The sequence below is a fragment of the Lutra lutra genome, chromosome 1 (genome assembly GCF_902655055.1).
Source record: "Lutra lutra chromosome 1, mLutLut1.2, whole genome shotgun sequence".
In the NCBI taxonomy this organism is placed as follows: Eukaryota; Metazoa; Chordata; class Mammalia; order Carnivora; family Mustelidae; genus Lutra; species Lutra lutra.
Window position 1 is genome coordinate 6,820,117 of NC_062278.1, and position 22,876 is coordinate 6,842,992.

At 42.6% G+C, this 22,876-nt stretch overlaps 1 protein-coding gene across 5 annotated transcripts in view; it reads left to right on the forward strand.

Annotated features, from left to right (window-relative positions):
* The window catches only part of ERG (ETS transcription factor ERG), a 244,586-nt gene that overhangs the window by 208,611 nt on the left and 13,099 nt on the right, over positions 1-22,876 (forward strand). For 4 of the 5 annotated variants that reach the window (XM_047719911.1, XM_047719905.1, XM_047719916.1 and 1 more), the window contains 3 exons: positions 15,079-15,282; positions 16,147-16,227; positions 18,167-18,238. In XM_047719911.1, the coding sequence (XP_047575867.1) occupies positions 15,079-15,282; positions 16,147-16,227; positions 18,167-18,238 (357 nt within the window). The remainder of the gene's footprint in view (positions 1-15,078; positions 15,283-16,146; positions 16,228-18,166; positions 18,239-22,876) is intronic. The other variant, XM_047719922.1, reaches the window with a different exon arrangement.

A 22,876-nucleotide genomic window follows, 5' to 3' on the forward strand; every position in this document is an offset into this window, starting at 1 on the left:
TGTACTTTTTTATTTACCTGTCTGTCTATTTGGTATACATTTGTATGTCTAAGTCTACATCTCATGGGATTGGGATTTTCCTGACATGGTTGTAGATCAGAATGTCATTAAGTGGAATCAGTCTTACAAGGAGCTAAACACGTGTGGCCTGGTGAAATGGCATTTTGTTGGTTGGCTCAACTGGATTTGGATGTCGACTGAAAAATGTTTCTCCATATATGAACAGAACCACTTGCACCAGGGGGGACTTGTGATTTGAAAGTGCACACTTCCAATCCAATCTTAATCTGGATGTGGGGAGGGTCGAGGATCCCACATTGTTGACACACTTTCCATGGGACTCCATGCATATTAGGGCTTGAGATGCTCTAATCTAAATAGAAAGCACCAAATAAATTCTACATGAATACACCTTATCCGTTTTTACCAAATGCAAGCTGGGTTACTTTTAGAAGTGGGAGTGGCCAGGAAGATAGGAAATAACCAACAATTTTGCATTGATGTCCCAAATAATTTCAAAAATGAAGAGTCACCCATTTGGTGGGAAGGAATTTTGTCTTCCTAAAGCTTCTCCTTGAGGATGTATTTTTGGGACCTATCATTGGTAGCACACTAATGTAACATGGTGTGACAAATATACTCAAATAAAAAAGAAAAATAAAATAAAATCAATAGAATAGAATAAGATAAAATAAAATAAAATATGCAGAGACCATGCATCAAGGCATCCACAGGAAAAGCCAGGACAGTTAAAGGCATAGAAGGCAGTGTGAGAGTGGCTCCCCAGGCTCCATTCTGACAGTCTGGACTAAGCAAAGTATGAGGCCCATAGGCATTGGGCTGTATTCCTATCAACAGCCAAGACGACTCGGGCACGATGTAAGCATCTGACTTCCTGGTGTTCCGACATCTGCCTCGTCAATCTGTGAACAGAGATCACTGTTGAGAGACAGATGGTCTCCACTGCACCGTGGGGCTGGTATTCTGAAGCACCTTGGTTTCACGACATCTCATGAAGCATCTGCCATCAGGGATGCTGTCCCTCTTGGTACCAGCTGTAGCTCTGGCGGTCCCTGTAGCTTTTTCCGTATTGACAATGCTCTTGGTGATGTGCTAACAAACAGGGCTAACAAAGAGGAAGGCATAGTCTTCAACCACTTTTTTAAAAAGTTGCAAAATGCTGACCAAAATGCAATAGGACGTCGGGTTTTAGCAGCTTACATCATTTTGAAAGATTTTTTTTTTCTTTGCTCTGTTTTTATTCCCTAAAATGGGTGAAAAAGTGTTGGGCTTTTCAAACATTTCTACTTTTTTTTCCCTCTTTTTTAAAAATTTAAATTCAGTTAATTAACATATAGTGTATTTTTAGTTTCAGAGGTTATTGAGTGATTCTTCAGTCAAACATTTCTACTTTTATTTTCTAAATATCCACCTTGAGCATGAGCGGTCCTGGCAATCAGAAGTCAGAGATAAAGAGTTGCCACACTCGCTTGTTTGCTTCATTCATTCACTCACTCACTCATTCACTCATTCATTCATTCATTCATTCATTCACTGAGTGCTTACTGTGTTTCAGTCACCAGGAATAAAAGTTCTTATATGATTTAAGACGCCCTATTCCTACTCCCACGACACCCATGGCTGGAACTCCTGGTATTGCGTCTTCTTCAGACCCTCCTCACTGGGTCCCTTTGCAATTCATGAGCAACTCAGTGAAGACTTGCTACTCTTATGCCTGTCACAGAGGAATTGCCCTGAGCCGGTCAGAAATAGATTAGACCCATCCACATGAAGTCAGTAGCTCCTGACAGAAGAGTGTGGGATTAAGAGCTCAAATGACTGAGTCAGACAAATGTTTAAAAATATCAGAGGAAGTAGATGACAATAAACATGACAGATCAAGAGATAATTCCTTAGTACCATTTATGATATGATTCCCAAATACCTTTGCACCTGCCGCCATTTCTCTCTGCCACATCCTGCTCCCCCACCCCCCAGCCCTCTTTTCTCTGCTCACAAATCCTTCTTCAGGGCAAACTCCCCTGTCTAGGAAGCCAACCTTGATCTTTTGGCAACATAATTGCTTCTCATAAGACATCTTACCAATTCTTTTATTACCATGCTTTATTTCATTTCACATTATATTCTAGAATAAATTCCATCTTACTTAAATACACATATACTATTTAGTCCCATGGAGGATTTGAGATGCCTTGTGAACTAGACTACTGATAAACATGTGAACCAAACTACTGATCAAAAAGAAATTAGGAATCAGTCCTGAGGAAATTAAAAATATTAATGGAAAACCAAAATCACATGAGAGAAGAATGCAGCCATTTTGACCACATTTGACCACGAACTTGGCCAAGACATTGTAGCCATGTTTCCAGTATGGCTGTGAGCTTCCTGGCAGCCAAAATAAAAAGTCATGTGGGGACATAATCCTTGTTTTTGCAAAGAAGTTTCACAAGGAAGGTGATGTTTTCCTCAATTCTGAACCCTACACATAGGATCCCTGGACTTTACCTTGGGGTCCACCGAGGCTGTAGAGATGACCATCATTCTGCGGTGATTATAGAGCTCCATTTCACCAGCGTGTTTCTTGTGACTATCCTTTATAAACAGAGTGAATTACATTAGATAACGGCTTTATGCAGACAGAGGCCATGTGCCCAATGTGAGTCTTTGCTGGTCTGGCTTACTATAAAGTCAAGATTTTGAGTTCTTGGAGTGGCACAAGGCTCATATGGCTTTCTCATGATTCTACCTAAATATTTCCAAGCTGGGCTTTGACAGCAGATGAACAACAAGTGATAGAAGAATATACTTACTGCCCAAGCTCAGATGGTAAACCTATTATGTTTGAATCTTTATTAGAGTTAGTTATTTATGAGCCTGTCTATTCTATTAGATTGCAAGTTGGAGAATATGTCTTTTGAATTCTTAATCACCAGACGAGGCAGCAGGAAGCTTGTGGCAGAGGTCAGTCAATCTGCACTTATTGAGTTAATGGTAATCCAGATTTAGTTAGCAAGAAACATGGAGTCACAGGAGTTGAGGTATGAGACTCTTGATGATCTTAGTTCAACTCTGTATTAGTCAGGATTCTTCAGAGAAACGGAATTAATCTCTCTTTCTCTCTTTCCCCTTTTATTTATGTATTATGAGGAATTAGCCCATGTGATTACGGAGGCTGAGAAGTCCCACAGCCCACAGTCTACTGTCTACAAACTGGGAACCCAAGACAGCCAATGGTGTAGATTTCAGTCTGAGTCTTAAAATGTGAAAGCCAAAGACCTGAATGCAGGAGATGGATGTCTCAGCTCAAAAGCCAGGCAAAGGGAGAAAATCCTTCCCTCCTTTTTCCACTTTTTTTTTTTTTCCCATTCAGGTCCCTGGTGGGTTAGTTGATGTCACCCACCCGCACAGGGGAGGGGAGACTGCTCTACTCAGTTGTCCAATTCAAATGCTGATTTCTTCTGGAAACACCCTTACAGACACACACATAAATAATGTTTAACTAAATGTCTGGACGTCCTATGACCCAGTCAGGCTGACATAGTAAACCGTCACAAACCTCTTCTTTTACACATGAGAACATGGAGCCCTGGAAGGAAGGGACACACCTCTCCCAGGGGTGCTTGCACAGGTAGGTGAGACCAGAGCATGAGCTCATGTCTACCTACAGAACTTGTTGGTAAGACAACATGTCTTCATTTTATGTCATCACACCACTAAACGCTCCCAAACATCTCTCCCACTATGTCTACATCATGGAGTGTGCTTCTGTAAGCTTCTGTTTAAATTGCTTCTGTATACCAAATCAAGCAACCAGACAACAAACCAGATAAAGCTGAAATTCTAAAGTCAAAATGAATTACATTCCTAAGCGATAAGCTGAATAGTGATTGAGGAAACTGCCCTGGGGTTTTATGTGTGACTGAAGCCAAAAACACAGAAAGATTGTAGAGTTTCCATCTGTTGAGTACACACTATTGTCAGGTACTGGGCCATCCACTTTATAGAAAAAGTATTATCTCACTGAAATCCCACAAGCACCTTATGGTGTAGATATTATTTATTATTCTTACTTTACGGATAAAGAAACTAAAACTAGAGAAGCCAAGATCATGGCTCAGGATGTCCCAGCCAATAATTTGGGAAAGCCAGGATTCGAGCCCAGTTCTGTCTGACTCCGGCGTCCGAGTTCTTGTTCCTGTGCTACCCTATTAAAATTACCCAGGGAGGAATACAAGGACACAGAATGGTGGGAAGCGTTTGTTAAATTGTTCAGAAATTCTGAAATAGGCTTTTCAAAGGAGATGAGAGGAAGAAAGAAAGAAAGACAGACTAGAAGAGATGTTCAAAATAGCGTATTGTGTTGCTCAGCACGTGAATGTTACATTTCTGGGATGAGATTGAAAATAGCTTAGATTTAGCATGAGTGGCTGGATGGATGTTAATGAATATAGAAAAAAAATTAGATAGATGAATTGGTTCAGTTTATTTCATGTTTAAGTTACCCATGGGACACCCACCCACAAGGCAGTCTGGGGGCCATGTAGAGCTTAGGGTTAAGAGTCATTCATCAGGGGTTACCAAACCTCAATCCCAAACTCTGCCATCTTCTAGCTCTGGGATCTGGAAAGTCATTTAATTTTGGTGTTCTTTGGCCTGCAGCTGCACCAAAATAAGGAGGATGGTAATGCCTACTTTGTACCACACTGTACAGATTAAATAAGAAAATACATGTGAAGGGCATAAACAATGCCAGGATATAGTAAGACCTTCAAAAATTGTAGCTTTTCTTTTCACATTTGGGTCAAGCATTGGGGAGAAATCCCTAGACTCAAAGAGGGAGATCTGCAGACATACGCATATGGTGTGGGTTGAATTGTGGCCCCACAAAAAGGTACATTGAAGCCTTAACTCCTAATGCTTGAGGACTTGACTTCATTTGGAAATAGAGTATTTTTAGAGTGCATCAAGTCAAGGTGAGGTCATGAGGGTGCATCTAATAAAATGAGTACCGTACTTATAAAAAGGGAAACTTTGGACACAGACACAGACAAAGGGAGAAGATCTTCTAATAATGGAGGCAGAGATTAAACTGGTGCAGTTGTAGGCCAAGGAGTACCAAGGATGGCTGACTGCCACCAGAAGGGAGAGGAGGCAAGGGAAGGATTCTACCCACAGCCCTGGAAGGATCAGGGCTCTGCTGAAGCTTGCTCTCAGATTGCTGGCCTCCACACGCCTCAGACAACCTGTTTCTGTTGTTTTAAGTCCTTTAGCTTGTGGTATGCAGTTACGGCCATGCTTGGAAACTAATATGCTATGCTTGTTATAACTAGACATGAATGTAGACAGGAAGTCCTCGGAGATCTATGGAGTGAGGACCATGGACAAAACTCTGAGGACACCAACATCTAAAGAGGTGCAAAGAGAAGCCAAGCAGAGAGAAACTTTAAAGTGGGACAGGTCATTGCATCTAAGACATCATGAGCATAAGCTGTGTTGCCATGGTATAACCAAGGAGAAGCACCAGGGGGAAGAAATGAAGGAAAATTAAATCCAAAACCTGGATAATCCACTCTAGAAGAGTTGAGAATGACTCCATCTAGTGAAATAGTTTGGTATGTCAGAATGTCAAAAATATGTTTAGATCCCAGCAAAAATAATTTAATCATGTATTTTTTGAATAGAATATTTAAATTGTTGAATCTCAAGCAGGCTGAGGACAGGCATATTTTCTTGCAATATCTGGCTCTTTTGTAGGGTATTGCATGACTAATATGTACAATTAATTTTTTGACAGTTGATTAAGTAATAAGTGCATGAAACAGAGGATCGCATGAGCTTGGTTGACCACATGCACTGGAAATGGGGAAGTTTTAAAATAAATAGGTAAAAAATATGCTGAGAAGACTCTTGGTCCTAGTAAAATGTTGAGCTTAAAAGGAACTTAAGGCATCCCTCTTGCAGAGCCCCTGGAAATGTAGCATGGAGTCTGACACCCTTTGATATGTCTAGCTGTGGGAAGAAAGTTAGTGAGTTCCTTAGTGACTCAAAACAAGAGAGGAGCTGAGAACAGAGTAACTCCCCCTCCTGTTGTCACCTCCTTGTCACAGGTGGCATGGATGGGGGGGATACCAGTGTCTATAATACACAGATTTGGGTTTTAAAGGGGAAAGAGATGAGGTCTTGATCTTGCACAAAGCATGGAGTTGGACCTGATCTCTTCCTATGCACACATGCACATAACTGTGTTTCTCACAGCAACCCCAGGCTGAGAAATTAAGCATCGCAAAGTGGTCATGGGCTGAGGACAACCTCAGACACCTGGTAGAAGGACATAGTAGATCTTCCTGGATAGATTGGTCTTCAGTCTAAACTTTATAGAGTTCCTGCATATAAAGGTTCCCTGAAGATGACTCTGTAACTCCAAATTACAAAAACAGGAAGAAACAATCTACCTAGACCAAGATTCAGCAGAAACAACAGACAACATGATTAAGCCCTCGAGAGTGTTAGATAATTGAAGCATGGGATTGGGAATATAAGGTAAGTAGATTTAAAAGTGGTTAAACACACAACAGAAGGAATCAGAAAGAGAGAAGCAAGACATTATGGAAAAGAACAGATAATTTTGAAGAAGAAGCAGTAGAACTCCTAGAACTACAGAAAAGGATTCAAAAGTATCAGAAACTCAAAAGATGGGTTAAACAGTTGATTTGAAAAAGCTGAAGAGTGAATTAAGGAAAGTAGACTTAGAATTGTTTTCAGGCTGCAGGACAGTGACAAAGAGATGGAGTATGAGTGAAGGTCAAGGATAAGGGGCTCGTGATAATGTGCCATGTAGATCTAATAGAAGTTCCAGAAAGGAAGGAATCAAGAGAATGGGCAAGAAGAAATATTCAAAGAGATAAAATCCGACTTTTCAAAATTGATGAACAAGACCATTTTCTAAATACGGGAAGCATCAGACGGAGAAAGAAAAATAAAAATAAGTCCACAGTAACCACATTCTGGCAAGAACACAGAACACTAAAGACAAAGTACTTAAGAACCAGCAAAGAAAAAAAACTATCTAGAAACATGATAGTTATAGGGACAGCAAGCTTCTCAACAATGACATGGAACACTGAAGGCAAGAGAAGAAAATCTTCAGTGAGCTTGGAGAAACTGACACGATTCTAGCTCTCTTCTGGGCTCTTAGCTTTTTTTTTTTTTTTTTTTTTCCTTGCCACAGACTCACTCATTTGCTTGGTGAAACCAATGTATCCTTTAAAATAAACTTCAGGGAGATGTGATGAAAAACTTCATTATGAGTGCATTGTAATCCATTCTGTAAATTGTGGGGGAAGTAGATGCTTTCAAACAAAGGGTCAGAGTTTGTTGCTAACAGACCCTCACTTCAGGAAACCACGAAAGATTTAATAAACAAAGAAAATGGATCCTAGAAGAAAGGAGTGAGATAAGAAGTAAATGGGAGCAATGAAAATGGTTGATAATAAGAATAGATCTCAAGAGAAATGGCTAGAGTAAGAACCATAGCCTCCTAAGTAGGGAACATAACAATAGGGTAAAATAAAAACGTTGGATAATACTGCATAAGATGAAGGATGGGTGATAAGCGCTCAAGACTTCCAAATTCCTTGCTTTCTTTGGGAAAAGGATATATTTGGTGATTAAATTTGGATTTTATTTAAAGATTAACAAGTAAAGAAATAGATCTAGAATGTTAAGCTAAACCAGTAAAGAAAGGAAAAAAAAAAGAAATGAAGAAAAATAGATCGATTTAGTAAGACACTTGGAAAGGACGAACACAGAACATACAAAGCAAGGCAAATAAACACAACAAGGTGGCAGAAATCAGATCAGGAACAATACACGTAAGTAAGCCAAAGTTGTTAAAGACGGAGCGGTAGACTAGATAAAAAAAAAAAAAAAAAATACTTGAAAGTCAATTAAGCACTGTTCACAGAAACACTGTAAAGAATGACAGCAAGCAGATGGAGTAAGATGTACTTGTCAAATTCTAATCAAAACAAACCTGACAACAGTGGAAAGAGAACTCAGGAAGCACTATTGGAGGTAACTAAGGGTTAATAAAACTATAGGACAGTGATGAATTTGTACATAATAACATAGCCTCAAAATACATAAAGGATTGTAAGGAGAAAAAGGCAAATCCACTTCAGGTGAGAGATTTCAATTTGCCTTTCTCCGCAGTTGATAGATCAATGACCTAAAAATCAGGTATATGTTGCCAATTTTGATCCAATGGTTATTTGTAGAAACCTGCACCTGACAGTTAGAGAATAGGCACTCTTTTGAAACTCTCAAGGGACATTTGCAGAAACTGACCATACAGTTTTTTGGAGGCCACCAAAAAAAGAACAACTAGAATAAAAGAAAATCAGTCTGGTATGGACCTCATTCACTAATTCACCAACTCCAAAAAATTAGAAATCAGTAACTATCCAAGTGATAACTGAACCTCATCTATAAATTAGGAATTAAACGGTTCAGAAACAGCCTTGAGTATAGGCTTTTTGAGTTCAGATTTCAGTTTGTGGTCGAGGGAAACCCAAAGTGAAGCCAGTTCTCTCTGCTGAACCTGCTTTGTAAATGCAAAGTCTTTCCTTGCAAGGAGACGAAATGTTAAATCTTATTTTTGCAGGCTTTTGAGTGTCTTGGATAGCAGATTGGCAGACTTGCCCAGGGCCTGGTTTTATAAACAAAGACTTCATAAGGTTGTGATATGGCTTAGAGGTACATTTTCTACTGGTATTTTTTTCTTAAACACGGGTGATTTTTCGATCTGGAAGACAATATTTTATGGGGATGCTGTTCAAGAAAAGTGGCACTTGAGCTGATATTCTCACCAGTTTGACTCTTGCTTAACCTGACTTTAATTCACTACTCTGGGGTGGGGGTGGGGGGTTCTCTCTGAAACAGGATGTTTGCCTGCATGAAGTATTCTGTTTCGTGAAGATTCCTTATGTCTTTGGCAATGCAATGACCTTTTGCCTGATTTAAATATCTACTTAATACTTTCCTGGCAGCAGTGGGATGCTACTAGGTCAGAAAACAGTTTCAGGGAAATGTAAAAATAATTCCAACCCTCCACCCACACGCTGCTTGCCACCCCCACCCCAATGGTAATTTCAAGGGTGCAACTCTTGAACTCTCAGCTTTGCTTTTCTTATTTTTCTTTTCATTTCAACTTCATTGAAACAACCTTCATAAAACTTGTGGCTATTAACCTGGAATCAAAGATACAAGTAAGAGGTTTCAGAGACAGATGACTTCTTTTTCCCTTTTCCCTCAGACTTCAGGGGTTTACCATTTTGATGTCCATGAAATGTGGACTGATGACACAGCTGTTTTCCAAACAATTGGCCTGGATGCTGAAAACAAAACAACTTATCTTCAGCGGTTTGTGATTCATCTGACAGAAGCACCTCCAAAAGCTTCTCAAAAATAAAGCGTAAATCAGACTTTTGTGTTTAGAGGAAGAGGCTGGCCCTGCGATAGGAGATGTTTATTTCATCTCCACGGACTTTGCCATGTGAGATCCACTGTGTGGACGCATTATTTCTTGGCGATGTTATGGTTGGCAGAGTGCTTTCACATACATTATCTCATTTACTTTTCTATTCCCCTAACATTTTACTTAATTACCCACAGAAAAAGAAAACAGGTTCCAGAAAGGTTAAGGTTTACATCTAGTAAATGGTTGAATCAGAACCCAAATATTGGTATTCTGGCTCCCTATAAAGCCTTTTATTTTACCACCAAGTTTGCTGTGCTTGATGTAATAGTAATTTGATTCCTCAGACATTTTCAGTGACTCTGAAATCCCTGGATCGTAAAGTCCAGGCTTCTTAGCAAGATATTTAAGGCTCTCCTTGATGGGACCCAACTTTCGTCTCCGTCCTTCTACGTCTGTGTGTTCCCGCTCCAACTCTCTACTCCAGCCACACCTGATTTCTTCCTTCTCCCTCAGCACCACAAGGGTTTCACGCCTCAGCAGGTATGAAGCTGGGCTCCTGCTGTTTGCCTAAGCTAAAGGGCTTCTCCATGCTCCTTTCACCCGAATTCTGTCAAATACTTTTCCTTGACACAGGTTCAAGCCAAGCCCTTCCAGTGAAAACTTTACCCTTTTCCTTGGCATCTTTCTCTTTTCCTGGCCACCTCTGAATCTCCCATACTATTTGTGTATACAGTAAATTCTCAGCAATTCTTACTTGAGTGAAAGGAATCTTAGTCCTTCTCCTATGGGAGTCATTCCTGAGGTCCTTGAAAGCAATTCATCATGAGATCTGGTGGGTCCTGAGTCGCACTGCTTTCTGGAGGCCGAAGGTGTGGGATGGCATGCCTTTAACATAGCCAAAGGTGATGCTTGGCTGGGGTTCATTCTGTGGCCCCCTCTTCTTTCTCCTTCCCATGCATAGTTAGGGGTCGGGAAAGGAGGTGAGCTCTGTTGAATCTTGTGGGACCGTGTGAGCCCCCTTCTGTAATGGCAGCATGGGGCAGAAAAAGAAAGCTTTGCTGACATACCATGGGCCATGGAGGAGACTGGAGAGACTCTACTGGTCTCTCTGTGGAGTTGAAGGGAGAGCTGGGACTCAGCTGGGACTCAACACTGACCTGAACTCCACAAAACGCTACCTATGGCTGTGGCATCTGTGCTGGGCCCAGGTACTGGGGATTGTGGGGCTTAATCTGGGCCTGTCATTGGTGTGGCCCCCGAGGGTCATTAGAAGTGCTTAGCTCTCAAGAACATTGAGGACAGACGCCCAAAGGAGGTGGTAAGCAAAAGTGAGGGGATAAGAAGGGGCTAATCCCACAAGCAATGGATGGTGTTTGGGCACAGGCATGGGGTGTTGGTTCAGGAGAGGGCAGGCAGTTGTGTGTGGCTGTAGGATGAAGGGATGGGGAGTGGTTGGGAATGACACCTATGAAGACAGTGGGGTCTGGCAAACTCAGGGTCCTGTGCTTCATGTGTGGGAGATTGGGCTTGTGTCTTGAAAAGTATTCTCTGTTATGACCCCTCCAGAGTAGGTCCAGAATAATGGCACCCATGGACAGGTCAAAAAGGAACATCCCTCTTTACTCTATCATACCTTCTTTACTCTATCATATGGACATCGTTTGTTTTTCATATTCTTTGCTTATAGGGTGGGGATCCCTATAGGGTGGGGATGTAGAGATCCATTCCCAAAAAGATAACAGGAGTAACATAACTTCAAGTAACTTTATTCTTTTCAAATGAAGCAATCCCCATTAATAAACCATATAAGAAAGTGAGATTAAAATTTTATACCCTTGAAAATTTTGTAAAAACACTTTAATTTAAATTTAATTAGCCAACATATAGTACATCACTAGTTTCAGAGGTAGTGTTCAATAATTTGTCAGTTGTGTATAACACCCAGGGCTCATCACATCATGTACCCTCTTTATTTGTGTGTATGTGTGTGTGTGTGTGTGTGTGTGCGTGTGTTTAAAACTTTTGTAAGATCTTGTTTGGATTTTGAAATGGAGCAGAATACATTTTTATAAACAATTTTTAACCTAAGTACTACATGTTATTGGAGAGAAAAACAGAAAATACAGTTTAGTGAAAATGTTTAGTGATAAAGAAGAAAACCTAAAAATCTCCATCATCTTCTCTCCAGAGATGACAGCTGACCTCTTATTACTGGGCCCTCTAAAATTCTTTCTATGGATATATTTTAATTTCTTAGCAAAGTTTAATTATGAGTCAATAATGTTTTCAAACTTTTCAGTTTAATCCACTTTGAGCATTTTTTCCTATCAGTACATTCAGTGGTATAATTTTAGTTTCCAAGTATCACAGGAACATCCCTAAATGTGCCACAATTTAACTAGTTCTCTTTGGTTGGACATTTAGGGTGTTTCCAATGTTATGCTACTATAAACACCACTACAAAGAACATCCTTGAAAATAAATCATTGCGCATATCCTCTATAATTTCCTTACGATAAATTTCTAGAAGTGGAATTTTTAGTTCAGAAACGATGCACTCATTTTTTTTGAAAGACTTTTCAAATGTATTGCCGAATTGTTCATTGGAAAGGTAGTAGCAATTTATAGTTATGCCAGCAGTACAGGAGAACGGCTGTTTCACCAACCCAAAGCAAGAATGTTTGTAATAAGAACAATGCAGGTCGAGGAATTGGTCCCTGGGGTCTCGCCCATGAGTCCCTAAAAGGAAAATTGAATGAGCCGTGACAACCCTGGGCTTAGCAAAGGAAACCAATTAGTAGCACACCAAGGGACCAAAGAGAGATTAGACTTCTTTTTTTGGCTGTCTTCCTAATATGTCATTTTACCATTTTAACATGAAGCCCATGACTTTCGGGAAGATGTTTATATATCGTTTTTAGAATATCTAGTTAAACCATTAAGAGAAGAAAATGCATTCCCAGAATGAACTGATTTCTAGGAAGTAGGTACCAGTTCCCCCTCCCCACCAAAAAAAATAGTCCTTCTACGTTGTTAAAGGCAAAAACAAAACAAAATCATGAAAGGTTTGGTTAATGGTGGTGGGATTTGAGAAAAATGACCTGGGGAGCATGGTGGACAAGAGGCCATGACTGTCCTCCACACAGAACCAAGGGGCACCAAGGCTTGAATTGGGGATCATTAAATATGATCTGTGTCTGTATAATAAGGAATTGACAGGCTGTGAGAAAAAGAAGAGAGAAGATCTTCTATAAAAACAGTCTGGAGTTTTGACCATTTTATTCCCCAAGGTCAAATCCTGACCCAATGGCAAACAGCCATCTGAGCTCAATGGTGAACAAGTTAACCTTCCGTATACACACTCCATTTTCACAGACTAACAAAGCGTTCCTGTATGTTTGAATTACACAGGAATGCGCACACCTTCCTGTCAACACAGCCATTTCAGGTTTTGCAGATGGCACAGAACCAGCACTCTCCTTGGTTTTCAGATTCTATGCACTGATTGCTTGTTGAGAGTGTGAGTGTCATAAAATCGGTGGACATCCTATCCTAACCAGAAAAATTGAACAGGTACATTCACTACACCCCAACAATTCCACATCTATGTCCTCTCTTCAGGCCAGCACTGCCCCGGCTTGCAGGTGGGTCATCTGAGGATCTGATGAAAATATGGGTCTGGAGTGGTACCTGAGATTCTGCATTTCAAAGTAGGTCCCAGGTGATGTCGATGCTGCAAGATCCCAGGACCACACTTGGAGCAGTGAGGCCTTGGGGGTGATGGTCTAAACTTGCCTGCACGTAAGAATTACCTGGGGAGTGTTTAATAGTTCCAATCTCCCAGGATGAGACCAGGCTCAGCTCTTCCCTCTCCCCATGATCCCAGTGTAGCTAGACTCAGGGCTGTGGACCAATGCAGATGCCTTCACATGTGTATGGGGAGATGGACACTCAAATGTTCACTGGTCAGTAAATTGGGACTATGAATGTGAGAGGGCCCAAGAGCTGCTTACCTGATTGAATAGTCCTACATGGATGAACTTGGATGCATTTTGAAAACTCTGATATCATTCATGTTAAGTTTAAAAACACAGACAGTACACATAGTTGATATGGCAACAGTATTCAAATGTACATAGGGACGATGAGTGTATCAAGTTCAGAATGGTGGTTTCTTCTGGAGTGTTAGGAGGGGAAAGCAAGTGGGTGGATTCCATTGGATTTGAAGTTATTTCTTTCGATTAAAATAGATATGAAACTTTAGGGGAGACAGAAGGAGACAGAAGGAAAAAGGAAGAAAGGGAGGGAAGAGGTGAGAACTCTGGTGGCGTGACTCTCTGGCTGTTTCTCACTATTACTGCTATTTACTTTTGTAAACTTGAAATATCTTCCAGTGGCACACATGTCCCATCTTGGGTAGCTTGAAACATCAGTTAGATGAGACAAGCTTCTAGAGCTATTAGCTATGAAGTGGTTTGAAAGGATGACTTATCCCTACACCAAATTCTCACTCATTATGATCAGAGCATCTTGGCATGCCTGATCTCTAAGGGCCAGTCCAGAGAACGAAGGTCAAGGCTCTCCTTTTACATGTAAAACAAATATAGAAAGGAGAAGCAGTCTCTGGAGGTTGCAGCAAGTTGAGAGACCCTGGGGTTTAAACTCTGGGCTCCTACTTCCTGCCTGGGTGTCTCCCATCTACCAGCATTTGGGGGCCTTAAATATCCCTCCACCCAGAGTGTCCGTGTGGGACAGTCCCAGCTGTATTTCCATCAAGGACTGCCTGCTCTGTCTCCTCAAGGCTGTGCCCTCTGGGGGCAGATTCCCCCCAACACATAGCAGTGGAACTTGATGACATTGCCAGCATGTTGTGGGGTGTGAAAGTCCTCCAGCCTGTCCCCTCCCCCTGCAGGTGCCAGGTAGGTACAAAACCAAATTCTCTGAGGGAAAAGCACGGAACTGACAACTCTCTTTTAGAAATACTAGCTCATTGGAGGTGCTTGGGTTTTGGTTTTCCTCCACTCTATTTCTAATTTTATGGCTATTTTTTCCCAGTATTTTGTACAAATACATTTTTTGTGTGATAGTAAACATTTTCCTGATTTGTGTCTTGAACTTTTTATTTTCATATAAAGATGCCCATGGTTTAATAAGGAAAAAATGTTGCCATATCTTTTCTCATTTTTAAATCAATAAATAAGAGTGAAAAAAAAATGGAAAAAAATAAATAATTAAAAAAAACCCTGTCCCCACATTAAACTTTAGATTTTCTGAACAACCAGAGGGGCAATGGTGTGAATAATCCTAGACTTCCAGAACAATCCACTTTAAAGGCAATGATCACTGCACTTCAGTCAGTTGGTGTTTTTTTTTTTTGTTTTGTTTTGTTTTTGTCTTTCCCCCATATCACCTTCTTTTGACAGGTCACTGAGCTGAGCTGGAGGCCGTTCTTCTGGGACAGTGGGAAAAGGGGCTGTTCTGGAAAGCTGCAGCTGCTGGGCATCCTGCCTGGGAGGTAGCTCTGCCCTAGAAATACATCTTCGGGAGTTGATCAGTTATGTTCCATCCCCTTCCAGACCCTACGCTGTGGAGTACGGACCATGTCCGGCAGTGGCTGGAGTGGGCAGTGAAAGAATACGGCCTCCCAGACGTCGATATCTTGCTGTTCCAGAACATTGATGGGAAGGAACTGTGCAAGATGACCAAGGACGACTTCCAGAGGCTCACCCCAAGCTACAACGCTGACATCCTTCTCTCGCACCTGCACTACCTCAGAGAGAGTAAGATGGTCCCCGCTTGGGGCCGAGATCACTGTTGTGCTGGTTCTGGTGAGCCTGAGCCGAGAGAGTTCACAACAGTCTGTGGACAGCTTCTTCTCTTCTTGCCCTCACCCATTCTCATTTAGGGTCTGAGACAACCAACTGCTTACAAGGCCATGATGTAGGTGAATGTGGTGAGAAGCAGCCAGTGCTTTTCCCAGAAGCCAAAAATTCACGTTAGCCTTCAGCTCTCTCCACCACAGTCCCCTCCATTGAGCAGATCACTTGGCAAAGGGAACCAAAGCTTTATCTGATCACACATGATTGAGCCTTCATGGTGTCCCACACTGAAACAGAAACAGAAAAGCTCCTACCTCATGGGAATTACGGGGTCTATCCTCCCTAAAGCTAAACCAAGTCCCCTCCCGATCCCACCTGCACACGAAAGGAGGGAAGTTTCCATTTGGGATCACGAGATGTGGCTTCACCTGACAGAATGGGAATGGCATATTGGCATATTGGCGATTGAGGGCATGAATTCACCAAGTTTGCTGCATGCTTTAATTTGTCAGACGTCAAGCATGGTTAGCAGGAGACGGAGGCGGTGCGGTAGCGGGGCGGTGTGAACTCTGGTGTAAATGCTTTGCCTGGCATCCTGATCACTTACTCCCTGAATGGAATATGGGCCCACCTAGGGTTTAACACGCTAACCAGCAGCAGAGCCATGGAGAGATTTCCAAGCATCCCCGGATATGAGGGCGGGAGAGGGGAGGTGTTTTTCTTCCTTCTTTCTTATTTTTTTAAAGGAAGGTAATTCTATCTCTCTCTCTCTCTCTCTCTTTTTTTTTTTTTTCATTTTGATGTTGCTTCTGTTTTGTTTTGTAGCTCCTCTTCCACATTTGACTTCAGATGATGTTGATAAAGCCTTACAAAACTCTCCACGGTTAATGCATGCTAGAAACACAGGTAATGCTGGCCCTGCCCCTTGCCCACAGGACGAACGCAGGCTCTTGTCCACAGGCTGCATGCTTTCAAGATGGCAGGCGGGATGGGCAGCTCATCAGGAAGGCAGAACCCAGAGGATGGTTGAAGGCAGGAGGCTCTTGCGGGAGGTACCAGAGCCTACAGGCAGGGGGCGCCCTCTGGTTTAGGAGCTCTGCCCATTCCCTAGGACGATCAAAGGACTTGAGATGTGCAGAATTAGCCTTTAGCCATTGCCTTAGCTCAAGTTTGCTGGATTATAATCTGCTGCTATTATTCCCCAAATACGTGCTGTGCTGACTCTAGAGACTAAAAGCATGTTTGATATGAAGGGGCCCTTAGTATTCTTTTTATTTTTATTTTTCCTTTTTTTTTTCTTCTTTTTTTATTCTTCAAGGAATGTGTACTGGGACAAACTGGAGTTCTATTTTTCCCGTTTAGGAAATGTTTTAGGACATTTAACTTGTCTTGACTTTAGTCTTCTTGCACAGACTTCGGACATTTGCAAAAGGCAGTAGTAGAAAGGAATGCTCATGTGTTACTTTTGGTGAGCTTTTGTTGAAAGGGAAGCTATAATAATTTTGGAGGATACGAAATTAGTGGCTAACCCAATCCCTGCTATTCTATCTCTAACCACAGATTCTGCATTCTCTTTGTGTATTGCCTGAGCCTGGTAGACTTTAACAGGATGCTTTGTCCCTGCTAACCTTCCCTCCCCCCACCCCCACCTCCCCTTTTAGTAGAAGCTGGCTTTCTGCAGATGAATGTGCTCCTGGCTGGCCTCCGTTGTCTCCCTCTTGATAGAGACCAGTGTAGAAGCATGGCCACAGGCTGCTCACCCCACTGTACCAGCCTGTGGGGATCCTCCGCCACCACCCAGGCTAGGGGAAAAACCTGCATGTTCTGGCAAGGCATGGGTCACTGGCTTGTAAGCCAAGAAGCCAGTTCATGGCCAGCCTCACATGGAAGTACAGCCGTGTTCCAACCATTCGCCAGTTTACTTTAAAATGTATCTTGTGCGTGAGTCTAGGTCTGAGTGTGAAATTGCTGCTTAATCTTGGTCCTCAACATTCTGAACATTGTGCTTTTAATGTGAAGTAAGAAAAAAAATGCTTCGAGTCAGTCTTGTGCTTTTTCAGCGGAGGTTACACACATCAGCCTATTAATGACCTTGTGGCCAGAAATAACAAATAACTTAGACAAAGTTATTTCCTTCTCTTAGGAAACACCTTTGAGCCATACACACTTTCTGATAATTTTGCAGTTGTTTTAAAAAATGCATAACACTGAGGGAAAGTTTCAAGAAGGCTCTGTTTTCCTTACTTTCATGACTGTGAAACATTGAACAATCGAAGAAAAGGACAACCAATTCCAAATGGACCGGACTACAGAAAGGGAATTTTTTTCTGCTAACGACAGGGGCATTAATTGAGAGAGAGAGATGGGGAAACATGCATTTGAATAGAGATGGGAAATCATTTTTAATAAGATCCATATAGCCTTTGACAACGTATTTATAATCTTTTGGTATGACTTTCCAAGGGCTCTGTCAAATGTTTTGTGGATTTTTTATGCAATTTAAAAATGAAAAGACACACCACAGAATTTTTTTTTTTTTTCCAATAAAATGAGATTGCTGGTGGGGGAGGAGGACACACAGATGGGCTTCAGCAAGAAGCCGTAAGATCAAAACACGAGACACTTTATCACAAATGGGGCACAAGACAGCTTGCCACCCACTTCCGTAGTCAGAATCAGTTTCTGCCCCTTGTGTCTGTCCCTTCCTCCCCAAAGTCTGGAACAGCAGGCTCGAGGGGGGCGCCTCTCTTTGGTGTCATAGGGCAAAGTCGATTTGGCACGGTTGCTGAGATCAACAACCACGACAACAGACCTTCACATGTTTTGTCTTTCCTTTTGTCTGCAGGGGGTGCAGCTTTTATATTCCCAAATACTTCAGTATATCCTGAAGCCACGCAAAGAATTACAACTAGGCCAGGTACGAAAACCCCCCTGTGGGATCTGTTCCTTGAGAGACATCCCAGGATGGCCCATGAGATCCGTGACCTAAGTCACGTGAGTCAGAGGGAGTGGATCCTGGGTCTTGAAGAGAGTCCTGAGCAGTCTCATTCTTCCTCTGTGGAATAGGAGCCTAAATTCGGTCAGACCCTCTCATTCAAAGATCACGCCAAAGGTCCTTGACTGCAGAATTCAAAGCAGATCAGCCCCTTCATGAGATACTTTAAAAGACAGATGGACAAAGATGGTCCCCAGATGCCTGGCAGTAAGGAATCCCTCTGCTTTCGGGGTCATGGAAGGACTTCTGTCCTTGGGGGAGCACATGAAACAAGAGGCATCCCCTTAGCGCTAGGCAGGGATCCCCTGGATGTCACAGGAGGCCGTCCTTCAGGGCAGAAGCATGTAATAGATAAAATTTATATCAGACTCTTACTTTATGTCTTTCCTGAGGATTTCTGTAGATAATTGATTTACATATCGTTCATGAAAAAATAAGTATTATCCAAGGCTTAGTAGTGACAAGCACACTGTTACATTTTGGGAGTCAGACTTCAGAAAGCATCCTGTCTTCAGAAATCGGGGCTCTTTACTCCACAGATGTCTGGGGAGCGCCTCCTGCATGCCGGCCACAGAGGTAGAAAGGACCCAGCTCACAGGCTCATGTACATGTTTTGCCCAAACTTCTCAATGTTTCAATAGAGTCATCTAGAGCCAGAGATGGACTCACACACATGAGTAGTTAACCCTAAGGGCTACTAGCATCATAGAGCCAGAAACAGACACTCACACATGAGCGGCTTCTAACGGCAGAGACTGTAGGAGCAGCAGGGCTTGCAAATGTACCTCCCATAGAAGGAAAAGGATGCTCTCCAGGGAGGGGCCACATGCCAGCGGAGGACTAGATGTTTGCAGATGGACAAGTAGAGGGAGCACGTGCATGGCGTAGACCTCTGTCCCTTCACTGGGACTTGCAATGATAACATCGTGATTCAGGACAGCAGGCTGGTTTTTCCATAGCCGTTCATGGATCTGAGACTCATGTCTTCCTAGACCCAAGCTGTCACCCTTTGACCTCTGGCTCACTTCCAGGCTGCACAAGACTCGTTTTGAATTCATCCAGGGCGCTAAGCTTAGCACCACTGTTTCTTTCCAGTGAGAAAGACTGGGGACCAGTGAGCTAAGAAGCATGAGTGAAGAAGCTTCTCGGAGTCTCTCCCACCCCAACATGGCCCTGTTACCACCTTAGTGCCATCAAGCTGCTGATTATCTTCTCAAACCTCAGAGGAGGGCTTTGTTGCCCCGCTCCTGGGGAACACGGTGGAAAGGCTTGGCCAGAGTGCTTGGTTATCTCTTTCCTGGTAGAGACTTCCCAGGCCATTTAAGTGGGGACAAGACCCAGGGTCTAGAGTGAAATAGACCATGAAGAACCCCACCATTTACCTCTAATAAATGCATCCTTGGGAAAATGGAAGTGTAGGGAAATCACAATGGTTTTGTGAGCATTTAAAAAACATTTCCATCCAAACTTAAAAAAATAAAAGCTTTCTAAAATGGGGGTTCAGGGCTTGTTTGCTTGCTTCCTTGTTTGCTTGAAGCTGCCTCATAGGTGCCCCTGACTGAGGTACAAAATCCAGGGATTATGAGCTAGTGTTGGAGATTTGTCAAAAGATCACAACACTGGCCAAATCCATTGGTACAGCCCAATGGTCAGACCAGCTAGCTGGTTGCTCTTTGCTACAAAGGACAGTGTATACTTTTCATAATTTACGATATAGTATATTTGGAAGATACGGCCTCCCAGGTATATGGAGAAGGGGAAGCAGGGAGGTGATGGCTGGGACACCCCTCTGTGCTTTGTCACGGGGAGGACAGGCAGCAAAGTCAGATGCACCTTGCATAGCTCTGATAAGGCTCTGCCTTGGGGCCATGATCTGTGACCTGGAAGAGATCACAGCTCCATATCTCCATACCAGTAAAGTATGTTTCTGACACTCAGTTTCTATCAAAAATATCTGTCTTGATGACTGCTACTGTTAATGTCAGGGGAGATACACACATATTGGGATATGACTATAAAGAGTTTGAATCAGACCCAACAATCCAGCACTATTTGCTGAAAGGCAGATTCAGGGGTTTAACCTTGGAGAAGAGAGTGACTTCTCTACTAGGCTGAGGCAGGGCTCGACCTTGAACGAATGCACACATGGACATTTCACTGCTTTGTTTATGCCCCTCCCTTCTCTTCCCAGGCTTGCTCCTATTTGCTTTGTCCAAACGTTCCTGATTCAAAATGCACCCTCTTTCATGATCCCGTTGCTCAGTTAACATGTAGACCCTTCTCTCCCCTACTCTTATAAAGTGTTAGCACATAGGTGTATCATTTTACGTTCTAGTTTTTGTGGTCATAATTTCATGGTGTTTCATGTTTCTTGAGTTGTGTCAGTTAGAACTACCAGAAGCCCTTTCTCCACCTCTCTTGTAAGTACCCTTGTAAGTACCCTCCTTCCTTGCTGAACACATGCCTCTTGGAGCCATGGCCCCTTGGGGTCTCAAGTGACATAAAAGAGACAGGTCTGAGTCATCAAACCTTGCATCCTGGTTTTTGACCTCGTGATGTGTCACCTCACCTGGCGTCTTATGGGCAGTTTATAGGAAAGCTCTGGTGTATGCCAACAGGGACATTCTGAAATCCTGTCTCTCCTCTTCCATCAGCACACAGTCCACATATCATGACACGCATCTAGAATGTGCTCAAAAGAGACTGGAGGGCTGAACTGGCAAATGCAGCCTTGACTTTGACTTTTCAGCTGGTGATCTTCAGGGGTTTCTCAGGATTTTAAATGATTCCGTGGTTGGAGTTCACAACTTGGTGACGTTTGGTGTCACCAGTCGAGTGGAAAGACAATGCAGCTAATGTACATTCTCCTACATAAGTGCTATGCAAAGCCTATATCCCAGCTCATGGCTAAAAATGTACCCTTTGTGTTCTCCCTGGCTAGACCTACCAGAGCAACCTACACAGCTAGGAGGCAAAGGAATGCAAGATGTTCCCAGATCTCTCTGTCTTTGATAGAGGATTTTAGAAGCCTAGAGGATGGTCTGGAGGAAAACAAGGGAGAGTGACTTAATCACATTAGGGTTGACTCCAAAACTTCCTGCCATTGAATAGGGGTTTATCGGCTGGTGCTGGGCAATAGCTGGCTGCCTTTCTGTCTTCTCATTAGCATCTAGATTCATTAATAGCAGGCAGATCTCATCCTTCCCTCCCTCCCCCAGCCCAGCTAGGGCCCTTCAGCTCTGCTTTGCAAACGTGGCATGGATCCTGCAGAATGCAGACGAGTTCTCCTGTGGTCCAAGTTCTGGTCCATTAAAAATAAAATGGGTGGGTGGACATCCTGAGGGCTAGAGGATGTTCATCTTTAAGCTTGATGAAAACAGAATACAAAACTTGGTGGACTTAACCCTGCAGGAAGGAGAGTAGAATATACATGTTTTCTTGATTCAGTGATGCCCAGGGAAGGGAGTGGGTGTGGAGGAGCAGAAACTGATCCCAGCTCCCAAGATATAAATCAAGGTGCTGGTATGGAGGGACCCATTGCTGGTCAAACTCCATATTTTCAGTTTCGTGCTTTTCGATCTGGATCATGGCATAAAACACACTTCTGTGGTAACCCTAAGCTGCTCCCAAACACTTTTTATAAATTTTGGTTTCTAAATACACAGCCTGTTACAGAAAAGATAACAGACCCAATGCCAAAAAGCAGCCCTTCTCTGACATGGGACCTTCTGCCAAGTGTATGAGTTAATTACCTCAAAGATCACACAGTTCAAGAGAAACGGAGAATGTGTTGAACCGAATGCCAAAAATTAAATGTAAAATCTGTTCATAGTAGAAGTTCTGTGTCCTACTGTTAGTAAGGGACACATGGCAAATGCTCGTGGAGTCCTAATTTCTCAAGCAGCCCAAGAGGAGAGCTGCCCAGCAGCAGCCATGCTGTAGGGTGGTGTGGCTGGAAGGGTCCCTGCCGTGGCCTCCTGTCCCAGTGTGGCTTCATTCAGTCCTGCCCAGTGTCCCCTCCCACAGGAGGGAGGCTCAGTGCCCACAGCGCGTGAGCGGTAGCTGATAAGGGAGCACAGGACCAGAATTTCATGAACGAAAACAAAAGCCTACTTATCTTCCATGGCAATATGTTTATGAACATGTTAATCATCGTTCATATAAACATCACAAATTCTTGGCTAAAAATCAGACTTGGTGTTATTTAGGTCCTGACTTATTTTCAAGGGAGGATGGAACATGGTTATATATCCTAAGAAGGATTTATGAAAAAAGGGTTTCAAAATATTTTTCTCTCGGTAGTTGGATGTTTAATTTTTTCCAGTCACAGTTTCATGAGCAACGCTTTTATGTTCAGGGTGGGAGGGGACCAGCCTGCTGACATTTGCTGTTCATTCTCTTAGCATTCTCTCCAGTAAAAAAGACCCAAAGTAGAGCTCTTTGCACGCTTCTATTCACTTGTACTGACACACTCAGATAGTAGTTCCGAGATCCCTATCTGTAGGAACACAGATTCCCGCCTAGAAACAAGTACTGGAAATTGTCTAGAACATGTTTGCT